This window comes from Athene cunicularia, assembly GCF_003259725.1.
Source record: "Athene cunicularia isolate RWA chromosome 2 unlocalized genomic scaffold, athCun1 chr2_part1, whole genome shotgun sequence".
NCBI lineage: Eukaryota > Metazoa > Chordata > Aves > Strigiformes > Strigidae > Athene > Athene cunicularia.
The window spans coordinates 30,002,096-30,013,554 of NW_020799095.1; the positions used below are offsets into that span (position 1 = coordinate 30,002,096).

Below are 11,459 nucleotides of genomic sequence, written 5' to 3' on the forward strand. Positions count from 1 at the left end.
GAAGTGTCTGCCAAATGCATGGGTATAGTTAAATTTTTGGAGGTTAGTTCTCATGTGTGTAGAGCTGCTAAGCTTTTCCTTTTTCTGACTGAGTTGAAGACTGAGTGTCGTGTTTGCTTCCAAGCTGGTTTCTACATTTGCAGTAAAGGCTGATGATTCACAAGCCTAGAGGTGTTTTGTTACACATTAAAACAAAAAGTTAAAGTAGATTTATTTTTAAAAGTATATATGTGTGTAGAAAAAAAACCAACAAAAACAAACAAACAACAAAACCTGTTCTTTTTTACATGATAGGGTAATCAAGAAAAAATTCAAAATACTGTCACTAATGATTCATAAAATTTTGCCAAACAAGTAACCTTGTTGACTGCATTCTTATGCACTGGAATATTTTAAAGCTATCTCATAGTCAAGCTGTTTACAGCTGACTATCTCATGCCAATTCCCTTGGAGACTATTTGTAAGAACAGTTACATGATTGTTAGGCAATGACCTGAATATCTGGTTTTGGCAGACTATATTAATCAAACCAATTTTTTGCAGATCCCTAGTTTCTGGCAAAATTTAAACCATATATATTTCCATGGCAATTCAGCAAAATGTTTCATTCTCAACATATCAAGCAAACCTGAATAAAAACAAATCCCAAGCAACTATTTTTAGCTCTAGGTAAAAATCTACTCTTCTCTTTAAAAGAAGGGTTCTTCCTCAAAAACTCCCTATGGAGAAAGGCCATTTTCACACATGAGAGATAAAAATAAACTACTCTCATTGAAAGGTAGTGCAGAAACAACATAGCTAAAAGAGAGTAAATATATTTTGTGCCTTCCTTATGAGCAGCAGAATTTGTCATACACTTATCTAATGAAATCAGTTCCTGGTACAATCCATGAGCACAGGACTTTGAGTGGTACAGACCTAAGGGGGGCTTCTGTGAAGTTAGTGGGATTCCACAGTGTATAAATCCTTACATGGGTGACAATACGTGAGAAAAAAATCGAGCTTGAGTCCCAGGTGGTAGGTGACTCTAGACAGTGGATAATTTTAAATTTTCTTTTCCCCTAAAACAAGCACATTGGAACTAAATTTTGAGCTGGAATGAGTATAGTGTTCCATTAATATATTTTACAAAATTTGCTTTCCGAGGTGAATTACATTTTTAGTTTTGATTTGATGGATTCTTGACTAAGGCTAAATCAACTGTTGTTATTAAAAGATTTGCTGATGATATTAAAAAACTACAAGTAAATCCCCTTAATACTGGGGATCATTAGAAAATTAAGTAATGAACTTCCACTATTTTTCAATCAAGATTGGATACATAGCATCAGTAATCATTTTGGAAAACTTCTACTATTTTTTCTTCTGTGGCAAAATAGGAAGATTTTCAGATATAATGTTAATAGGAATTAGATGTCAAGCTGCCATATGGGACAGGAAAACCTGTCTCTACATTTTTAAGAATGGCCAGTGGTTTGGAGTTTCTCCTTTAGTAGTTTTGAAAGACTCCTGATTTTCCACAAATGCTGAGAATGCACCCTAGGAAAGACCATTTCTTTATTCGTGAGATTAAAATCACTAGTCGCTTTTGAAAATGTGGACATATGTTTACCTTGCAGTTCCAAATGCATTTGGAGGTGATGTGGGCTTGTTCAGTTTATCCTGACTGGCTCCCACAGCGATGACAGCTGCGTGGCATCATCCTCGTGACAGGTTACACAAGCCCACTGGAAAATAAAATCACAGTGCTGGCTGTACTAAAATGGATGCTGTCTCAACTTCACTGCTATAATTCATGCTAATTGTACATATTATTTAACAGCAGCATATCTACAAATGTTGCAACCAAACGTTCAACAATATTGTAGACATACTTTTGTTGCAGTTATTCTATTAATCGTATTATGTTTTAAAATTTGCATATAATCTTGTTTTTCTGCTGATGAATATCTGTTCTCTGATACAGATTGCTTCAGAAGCCATAGAAAATATTCGAACTGTTGTTACTTTGACTCAGGAGAGAAAATTTGAGCTTATGTATGGACAAAGTTTTCAAGCATCATATAGGTAAAAGAATGCTTCTTTAAAAAAAAAGTTATTGAAATATTATTTTTTAAAATGAACATAAATTAACACTAGTAAACTGAATCACAATTTATCTCTGTCCGTGCATCATAAAATCTTTCATTCCAAACACAGCTTTGACATAAAAAAAATATAGATTATCTTTCCCTTAATGATCTTGACATTTTAGGTAATGTTCCAAAGGTGATGTTTGAAATTCCTTTTTTTTTTTTTTTCCCGAAAAAATCTCCATGATGTTGTTATTGGCTGCTGTAATTCTGGAAGCAGAAGCCTTTATTAATTCGTATAATCACAAACCCTTTCTTCTGAGGGAATTTGTTTTTTAACAAATGAAATGTCGGGTTTTACCTGTTTGTTCAGGTAAGATTCCTATAAAAATCAGTGGAATTTTCCCAATGAAGGAACTAGAAGGGTGAACCTGCATAGCAGCTTCTGTATTTGTTCACTCTGCTAATTTATTGAAGTACTATAGCAGATCATGTGAAACCTCATGAAATGTCACGATTTGGTTCAATGTAAGATAAAGCAAAAAAATTTGTTTTATTGAAGTCATTTCTGTTTTGTAGACATTCTAAAGTTCTTAATTTTCCTCATGCATCAGTTGACATTCTGAATTGCAACTATATTATAATTTTGAAAATAATTTTAATGAATGTATGAGGTGAAGACAATACAAATTGTACATGCTCAGAATACTTGGAGTTAAAGCAATTTCTTCTTCTATTCCAATAGTCTCATTGTTTTTTGCAGAGAGGAATCTGAAGCGTACAGGAACGATGATGTCTTAGGTTAGGATCTTACAAAGAGCTGGAGATTTACTTTAAAATACTGACGACTTGTGGATTCCTTTGAATTATAGAATACTCTTCACATTCTTGATTGCTGCAAGGGAATGTATAATATGGTCATGATTATATGTTTTTTCTGTTACAGAAATTCTGTAAAGAAGGCACATATCTTTGGATTTACTTTTGCCTTTACGCAAGCTATTATGTACTTTACTTATGCTGGGTGTTTTAGGTTTGGTGCCTACCTAGTGAGAAACGGACATATGCGGTTTAAAGATGTGCTTTTGTAAGTATCTCTTTGTTAGATTCTTTTTTGACCATGTGGGAGCATATGTTTGATTTTTCTATAGGTATCATGAAATGATGGATTATAGAGCTGAAAAAAAACAATAAATACTTCTGTCTTCCACTCTTCACCCTTACTTTCCCTTTCTTTCCTTATGCTATTACAAATCCAAAGTGATGCTTTCAGACTGTGTTCAGCTACCTACAAACAACTTCCCTCGTAATTTGTTTGCCCAGGCTAAAAGGAAGGCAACATAAAGACAAACAAAGCAAAGCTATATTTCTCGTTTTCATGGCCAACAAGGTTTCTTTAATAACAGAATCACATGGCTTAGCTGTAGGGAGTGTAGGTGGACAAGATTAAAAGGTAAGTGGAGCAAGTAATGAATGAAACTGAGATGAGGAAATTATGAGCCCTGGGACAAGAGAGGTGGAGAGCAGGAGAAAGGTTTGGCAAACACCCAATCTGGAAAATGCCCAGCCGGAGCAGAAAAAGCTTCTCCAAGTGTTTCTGGAGAGTTGTTCCCACTGACTGGCACACTTCCAACCGTCTCTTTCCTCCCTCCCTATCTCCAGCATCTAACCAAGTCTTTTGCTTTTCTTCCTGCAGCTGAAACCCCTGTCCATATTTGTCAACAGCCACCTTGTCTCCCATGCACATCCCATGCTTGCTTTCAGCACTTGCCACACTCTCGCCTGGCAAGAAATGCTGCTGAAGCTACAGCTGCTTCTTACCCTGTTTACACCTACCCCTTCCCAAATACCATCGTTACCCTTCCTTCCCCTACACATTCAAGTGAATCCCTTCTCCTTGTGTATCTCCTCTCCTACTGCCTTTTGCTCACCCCAGATTTCAAGCTTCTTTCTCATCTCCCATTTGCCTTTTGCCTATTTCTCCTGAACTCAACGATTTGACTGTGCCTGGAAGACAGGGCCATTCAAAGGAAATGTAGAATGGCAAATTTCTCCATAACCCCCAGACTGCTCCACAACTGATACCTTCAATTTTACAGACCAAACTGAGCTGCAAGGAAATATACATCCTAACATGCGTTAAGAACAGAAACAGAAATCAACACAGCCATTTCTATTAAATCCAGACAAGTGGGCAAGGAAGGAAAGCTTAGAGTGCTACTCTCTTCCCTACAAACAAATTACTGATTTTCTCAGTAAGAAAAAAAGTGTCAGTTTGCAGTAGACAGCTCTTACCCTACCTTAGCCTTATGAATATTTATCTGAAGCCCCTAATTGCCCATGAACACTTTTTTTTTGCCTTTGTCACAACAATGTCAATATATATTTCTTATTTTTATCTTTACAGAGTTTTTTCAGCTATTGTATTTGGTGCAATGGCATTAGGACAAAGCACTTCTTTCACTCCAGACTATGCCAAAGCCAAAATGTCAGCAGCCTACTTATTCATGCTGTTTGAAAGAGTACCCTCCATAGATAGCTACAGTGAGGAAGGAGAGAAGCCTGTAAGTAAGCACGGTGTTATGCACAGCATAGCATACTCCTCTAATTTATTTCAAGCCTGTTTTTCTTTTTTTTTTTTTTTCTCCCACCCACATAATAGCTCCTGAGAACAAGTACTGTGTGAGCCCATTCATATCTGACTCATCCAGCCAAACTGGGGTTAAGCTTTGCTTTGTGTCTGCTGCCAAAACCTCACCTGTCTCTTGGTGAAACACCTTTAAGAGCCAGTGGAAATAGGGTTAATTGCAGCAGAGATAGTTTTTCAAGACTTTCTTGCATGAAGCTCCTGAGCATGGATCTTGAACATATAGCTTGGCCTCTAATATTTAGCCAAAAATTTTTGAGGGATAACTTATTTGCAAGTTGTCCATAATAGATTGTCACATACTTTAGTAGCCAACAATGTATATGATCATATGGGTGCATGTGGCCTGTCATACAACAGAGGACAAAACATTACAGAAAACTATCATGTATATATTCCAAACCCAATGTTTATTATGTTTATATATGTGTATATATGCATATACATATATACACACATGTAATAAAGGAAAATAGCTGTGAGTCCTATCAAGTGTTATGCATTTGAGCTGTTATGTTGATTGGCCATTTGCATACATCTATATTTACATTTTATATATACTCATTCGTATGAACTATATTTCCTCTTGTGTAGGCATATATCCATACTGCGTATAACATATTACATTGTATAGTAAATTAATTAGAAAAAACCTTTAAGTAGAAGGGTTGATTCGGTGCACAGATCAAAAATAGGAGATTATTTTCAGTATCTTTAAGGACAAAAAAGAAAAAAAAAAAAAAAAAACAAAAAAACAAACATGCCAGGAATCTGAATGAGGTTCTTGCAAAGCAGACAGAAGTCAGCCACCTAGAGTTATTGTTACTTCTGAAAATGTAATCTTGTTTAAACAGATGGTGTAAGAGAAGCTGTCAGAATTGTGTTTATGGAACAGAATTTTAATTAAAATATGCCTGCAGAGTAGAATATTTAGGAGAGAATTTGTGTTTTCACAATAGCTTCTCACTACATATTCCTGGGAAAAAAAAAAAAGTCTGATCTTTTTGGAAAAACTGCCACAGATCTCTTTTATGAATGTTCTGCATAGTCTTTTATGATCTGTTACATTAGCCTAAAAAATTGACCTAACTCTACTGTTTCAATCAGAAAATATTTGGTGGAAACATAACATTTAATGATGTGGCATTTAACTACCCAACCCGACCAGAGGCCAAAGTGCTCCAAGGTTTGAATCTAAAAGTAGAAAAGGGACAAACTCTGGCTCTTGTTGGTAGCAGTGGCTGTGGAAAGAGCACTGTTGTTCAGCTGCTTGAGAGATTTTATGATCCACTCAGTGGAGAAATGGTAAGTGTTCCACATCAAAGTGTAAGGTACATGATACATGCTTACTCTATTTTATTAATATAACTTATTTGCCTTTTTTTTTCCCCCCCTCTTAAATAATCTCATTACATGTTTGCTAGTGTGAGTACCCACTTTTGGTACAAATTTTTGGCAATATTTTTGAAAATTAAGGGCAGGAACACATGGATTTTCAATATTCTCTATGCAGTCATGGGGAAAGTAGAAGGAAAGTAAAATTTCTGAATTTCCCATGCGATTTCAAGTTACTAGAACACGATCCAATGGACAGAACTTGCTACACTGATATGACCAGAGCCTACTGATATCACTGAGGTTTAGTTTAATGACAGTAAGGACAAAATATTGGAAATTTAACAGCAACGCTGCTTAGCGTAGCCATAGACCTTCACTGCATCATCACCTAGCATATAAAAACTAAGTAAAGGGAAGATGAAAAAAACCCCAAAATCTCTTCTTGGATCTTGAAGCATCTGGAGGCTGAAGATAGATGTCTGTGCATTCCTAGGACATTTTTTTTTGTACTTGCCAAATAAAGTGATATCATATTTCATCTGTTTCTTCACTTATACCCATATTTCATCCATAGTCATGGCTTCAGTTCAGAGGATTTGGATCCTTCCTCCAAAAATGTGACCACCAGACTTCCAAAACCCAGATATCTGCCTCCCACCATAGTCCTGACTGTGAAAGGCAAAACTGTCATCTGTAGCTCCAACTGAACAGCAGCCTGAAGTACAGATAGCCTTCTTGAGAGATGGAGATGCTGGAGTGACCTTTTGGCTGCTTCTCCCTGGAGTTTGTATTTAGTTCCTAATGTTTGTCAATGAGAGAGTAGCCTTGAACTGTGAGATACCTTTTCCTGAGACTGGGGGGGGAAAAAAAAGTAAAAATTATTCAGTACTTAATAATTTAAATGCTTCTATTTATTATATTCTGAGAATAAGAAGACAGGTTCCTCTCAACAACCCACAGAGTAAACAGATGATCTGAGCTCCAAGAGTCCAATGTCCCAGTGCACCCACAGGAACAGGTCATTACATCTGCTTTAGATAGAAGTCATGGGGATAAAGCAGAAAGATGGACTGATGTTTTATTTTGGACAAAATAAATCCCTGCATAACAGACATAGTTAAATTTACAACTGTGGATTCTAATGCCCAGATAAGGTACAGTGCGAGAAGAGGAGGAGTTCAAGTGCTAAATATATAGATTTTTAAACATGCATCTCATCTTACAGGAGTAAGTGGTGGTAGATGAATTTTTCTCACTGATGTACAAGGATGATATTCAGTTACAGGATTAGAGACTGTGGTCCATTGCTGTTCCCCTTTACTGTCATTTGAAAGGTGAGGACATCTGACTCCCAAATCAGCATAATAGATAGGATAAAGCTGCTAATAAAGGAAGTGGCTGTGGAAACACATTGTGGTATAGATCTACTGGCTTCTGAAGCAGATCCTCCTGTCATCAGCACAGTGCCAAATGTCTCTAATACTGATAGCTAGGTGGCAGAGAAAGCAGATTTGTATTGGCTCTTAGAGTGATATAAAGTGGGGTGAAATACATAGTGGCTTCATACAGCTGGAGTTTTTTAAGATTCATGGAGACATCTGGTGTTATTGTATTGATTGCAAACATAGCTAAGTTTTAAACAGTCATCTCCCCATCTCTTCTGCCATGGATAAGTGCCTAAATTAACAGACTCAGGGCATGAAATGGCCTGCGTGCCCTGTCTGCTAAAGGCCTTCATGTTGCTAAATTAAAAAAAACAAAACAAAACAATAAAACCAAAAAAAACAAACCCACCCCAAACCATAAACAAACCTCAGCCATCTATAAAGTACTATGATTAAAACATACTATTTTTGACTTTTTAGCTCCTGGATGGCCATAATGCAAAGACACTAAATATCCAGTGGCTGAGAGCTCAGATTGGTATCGTCTCACAAGAACCAATCCTGTTTGACTGCACTATTGCTGAAAACATCGCATATGGAGATAACAGTCGGGAAGTGTCACATGAGGAAATTGTAAAAGCAGCAAAAGCAGCCAATATTCATTGCTTCATTGAATCACTACCAAAGGTAATTAGGCCCTCATTTCCAACTTTCAACTGGGGAAAAAAAACATAGTGCCTATTCATGCTTTCTTAAGTAAATATGGGTTAAAAGCAATTATATTTCTGTGATTTACAGAATTAGACATTGAAATTGGGGGGGGTGGTGGTGTTTGCCCCCAGAAGACCCAAAGGGCAAACAGAGAGCTAGGGGGTGGCAGTGGCTGCAGTCATTTGCTCAGGCCCACGGCTGCAAATGCTTGAATGGGAGGGGTCTTCATCTCTGCAGGAGAAGTGTCTGTTAATAAAATAACCTGAGTGATGCTGGTACTCAGGTGAGTCATTCTAGATGGAAGAGCATGGAGCAACAGACATGAAGAAAATACTGAAAAAGAGGCTGGGTGCTTCCCTTCTGTAAAGTGGAAACAACAGGAAAGTGCTAAGCCAGCCCAAAGAGCACTGGTCTCACCCTCCTTTTTTCAACATCTCATTAGCCAGGTGTGTAAAGTCACACACAGAAGTTGACTTGGAAAAGGAGACAGAAACCCAGCACCTTGTTCCCACTTCCTTCTCTCCCTTTCCCTATTTATACCTGTTGTTACCTCCTGGTTGTACCTGATGTGACAAGCTGAGTCTTGGGTACAGTGGATCTTTTTGCTGCAAAATAAATAGCACCTTGGAAGGAAAAGCAGTTTCAGGTTTGCTAGATTGGTTGTGAATAATTATGCTAGGAAAAAAAAAAAAAAAAGATCCCTGAAGTCTATCTGTTCATGTCCTGCTGAGCAGCTGCTGACAGGTGAATGCAAGTAAAGCTCTTCCTACCTGCTGTGTGAAGTGATTGGCTGATGCTAACAGCTGTTTGTCAGCTTGCTCTTGTGGAAAATACGGGCTAGGACAAATATTTCTCAGTCAATAAATTCCCACAGGCTAAGGAGGTTGGTGGGTTTTCCATGCAAAACTTCATCCCTTAGATCAGAGATGTACATTTATTCACACAGCAGGTAACAAACAGAGGAAGCACAGAGCTGGAATCAAATTTCTTGAGTAAATTTGTGTCAGCTTTAAAGTAGGGTGCAATGCAGATGAGATTTTGAATTTGACTGGCTTCTCATTCATCCTAAATCATTCTCAACATCTCTCAGGCTGTTTTCCTCTTAGAGAGAACTGGCGTAGTGAGAGAAGAGTGAGTGCCTGGGCTGCTTGGTGCTAAGCTGAATCTTGGGTTCACTCCTGGCAATGTCACAACCTCCCTCTCCTGCCCTGCCCTCAGCTTCTCTGCACCTTGGTCCTCTACCCCAAAACAAACGACGCTGCTTTGCTCAGCATCACGGGGTTTGCTCTGCAGTTAAATACACTCATAAATGTCTTTTTCAGCTCAGCTGCTGTATGTAGGTTACTCACCCGCACTTGCCCCAGTGGCTGGGAAAGGGGCTGCCCAAGACTCGTCACCCAGTGGAAATGCAGCTCAAATGTCACACTCCACAGGATTAGGTCCAAATCCAGGTTTACACTTGTGCTTACTTTCTGTATCTAGAAATATGGCACACGCGTGGGAGACAAAGGAAGCCAGCTCTCTGGTGGTCAGAAGCAACGTGTTGCTATAGCCCGAGCTCTTGTACGGCAGCCCCGAATCCTGCTGTTGGATGAAGCTACCTCTGCACTGGATACAGAAAGTGAAAAGGTATGTTGGCTTTGCAGATAGAAATGAGGATTTGCAAGTTGGCTGGTCATGCCAATAAGAGGCTCATTTTGTGAAAAACAAACGCTTACCCACCCCCATCCCAAAAGCAATTCTGTATTATCAATTTTCAAAATAGTTTTATTGCAACATTTAGTATCTCTGTGGCTACAGAGCCCAGAACAGGTGACATTAAAGAATTTGTAACCTTTATAGTATTAAAAATAAAGGGGAAGTGTGGAGGTGTTGTTAAAAGTGTGTGTACCAAGTATACCATACGTAGTGCTTAGAAACTAGAATACAAAATTATCCAGCATTTTATTTGATTATACCATGATTTTATAATGGAAATATTTGGGGGATTAAGTTGTAATTATCTAATGAATGGGACTGAAAGTTGGAGCAGTTTTCCATGTTGCTGAAAGTGATAAAGTGCATGGCTTGTCAAAGGAGACAGATCAATTTGTTGGGGACAATTTCTAAAACTGACCAACTAAGACCTACCTGCGACAGTAAGGAAGGGCTGGGCTGTGACCCCGGAGAAATCAGCTTGATCTGACTTCTGAGGCAAGTGAGAACATGAACGCATGCCCACCAGCAAACACTGCCTGTCCCTCACCCCAGACATACAAACAAGGATCTGAACCAGTCATCAGGGATAACACTTTTTCACCTCCAAGTCCATTGAAACATCACCTCTGTCATTGCTTTATCAGACAGATGACAGACTAGAGGTACTTCAGGTGGAAACAGCTGCTGCATTTATTTTTAATTCACCTTTTGGTTTGTTCATTGCGTAGATTGTCCAGGAAGCGCTGGATAAAGCCAGAGAAGGTCGCACCTGCATCGTGATAGCTCACCGCCTCTCCACCATCCAAAATGCTGACAAGATTGCTGTGGTCCAGAACGGCAAGGTCATAGAGCAAGGGACCCATCAGCAGCTCCTGGCTGAAAAAGGCATCTACTATTCTCTGGTCAACGTCCAAAGTGGGTCATGCAATGTGTGACAGTGGGCAGTACCTGGCGCTGAAGCACAGCTTTACAGCTGGTTCAGTTTTTTGTATGAGACTATTAAGGATGCTTCACTACTTCTGGTTTTGGTAAAATTCTGTAAGTAGTTTCCTTAAACCCTGTAACTAATAAATTACTGAGGTACATTTGCTTTAAGAACCCAACCCTCTTCTTCCACCAGCACAAAAATTCAGTTGCTCAAATTAAAGACTACATAGCAGTCATGAAAAAAAACCCCACTGATTTGCCAAACAGCAAAGCAAAGGACTCTGGGTGTGAAGGGCCCTTTCTGTCCTCCAGGCTCTGCAAAGATTGATTCTGCAGCACCTAGCACAGGTGCTCACAGTGAAGGGATGCGTGTTCAAAAACAAGGAGAGAGGGTTTGAGCCCAGAGACACTGGAGATAGAAGAGGTTGGTCTTCTGAGGTAGGGAAAAGCACAGTGTCCAGCCTAGGGCCAGCAGCAAGCTGTTACGTAGAGCACTAGTGGAAAAGGGATAAGAGCTCGTTCATCTGTTCTGGTCTCAGGGTTTGCTTTTACAGGTTGATTGTAACTACATGTTCTAACTGCATTCTCTCTAAACTCCAGCGAGTGATGAGGCAGTGAGATGTACGACAGCAAGAGGCCAAAAAAGTTTTCAGAAAAGCAGTCTCTGGAAAGAGAGAGAGT

The 11,459-nt window shown here is 38.8% G+C and overlaps 1 protein-coding gene across 3 annotated transcripts in view; it reads left to right on the forward strand.

The window, feature by feature from the left end:
* The window catches only part of ABCB1 (ATP binding cassette subfamily B member 1), a 117,708-nt gene extending 106,313 nt beyond the window's left edge, over positions 1-11,395 (forward strand). The window contains exons 21-27 of one of the 3 annotated variants that reach the window (XM_026842460.1): positions 1,967-2,067; positions 3,019-3,159; positions 4,480-4,636; positions 5,827-6,024; positions 7,923-8,129; positions 9,636-9,782; positions 10,580-11,395. In XM_026842460.1, the coding sequence (XP_026698261.1) occupies positions 1,967-2,067; positions 3,019-3,159; positions 4,480-4,636; positions 5,827-6,024; positions 7,923-8,129; positions 9,636-9,782; positions 10,580-10,786 (1,158 nt within the window). In that variant the 3' untranslated portion in view covers positions 10,787-11,395. The remainder of the gene's footprint in view (positions 1-1,966; positions 2,068-3,018; positions 3,160-4,479; positions 4,637-5,826; positions 6,025-7,922; positions 8,130-9,635; positions 9,783-10,579) is intronic. The other 2 variants (XM_026842458.1, XM_026842457.1) reach the window with 2 other exon arrangements.
* The last annotated feature ends 64 nt before the right edge of the window (positions 11,396-11,459 follow it).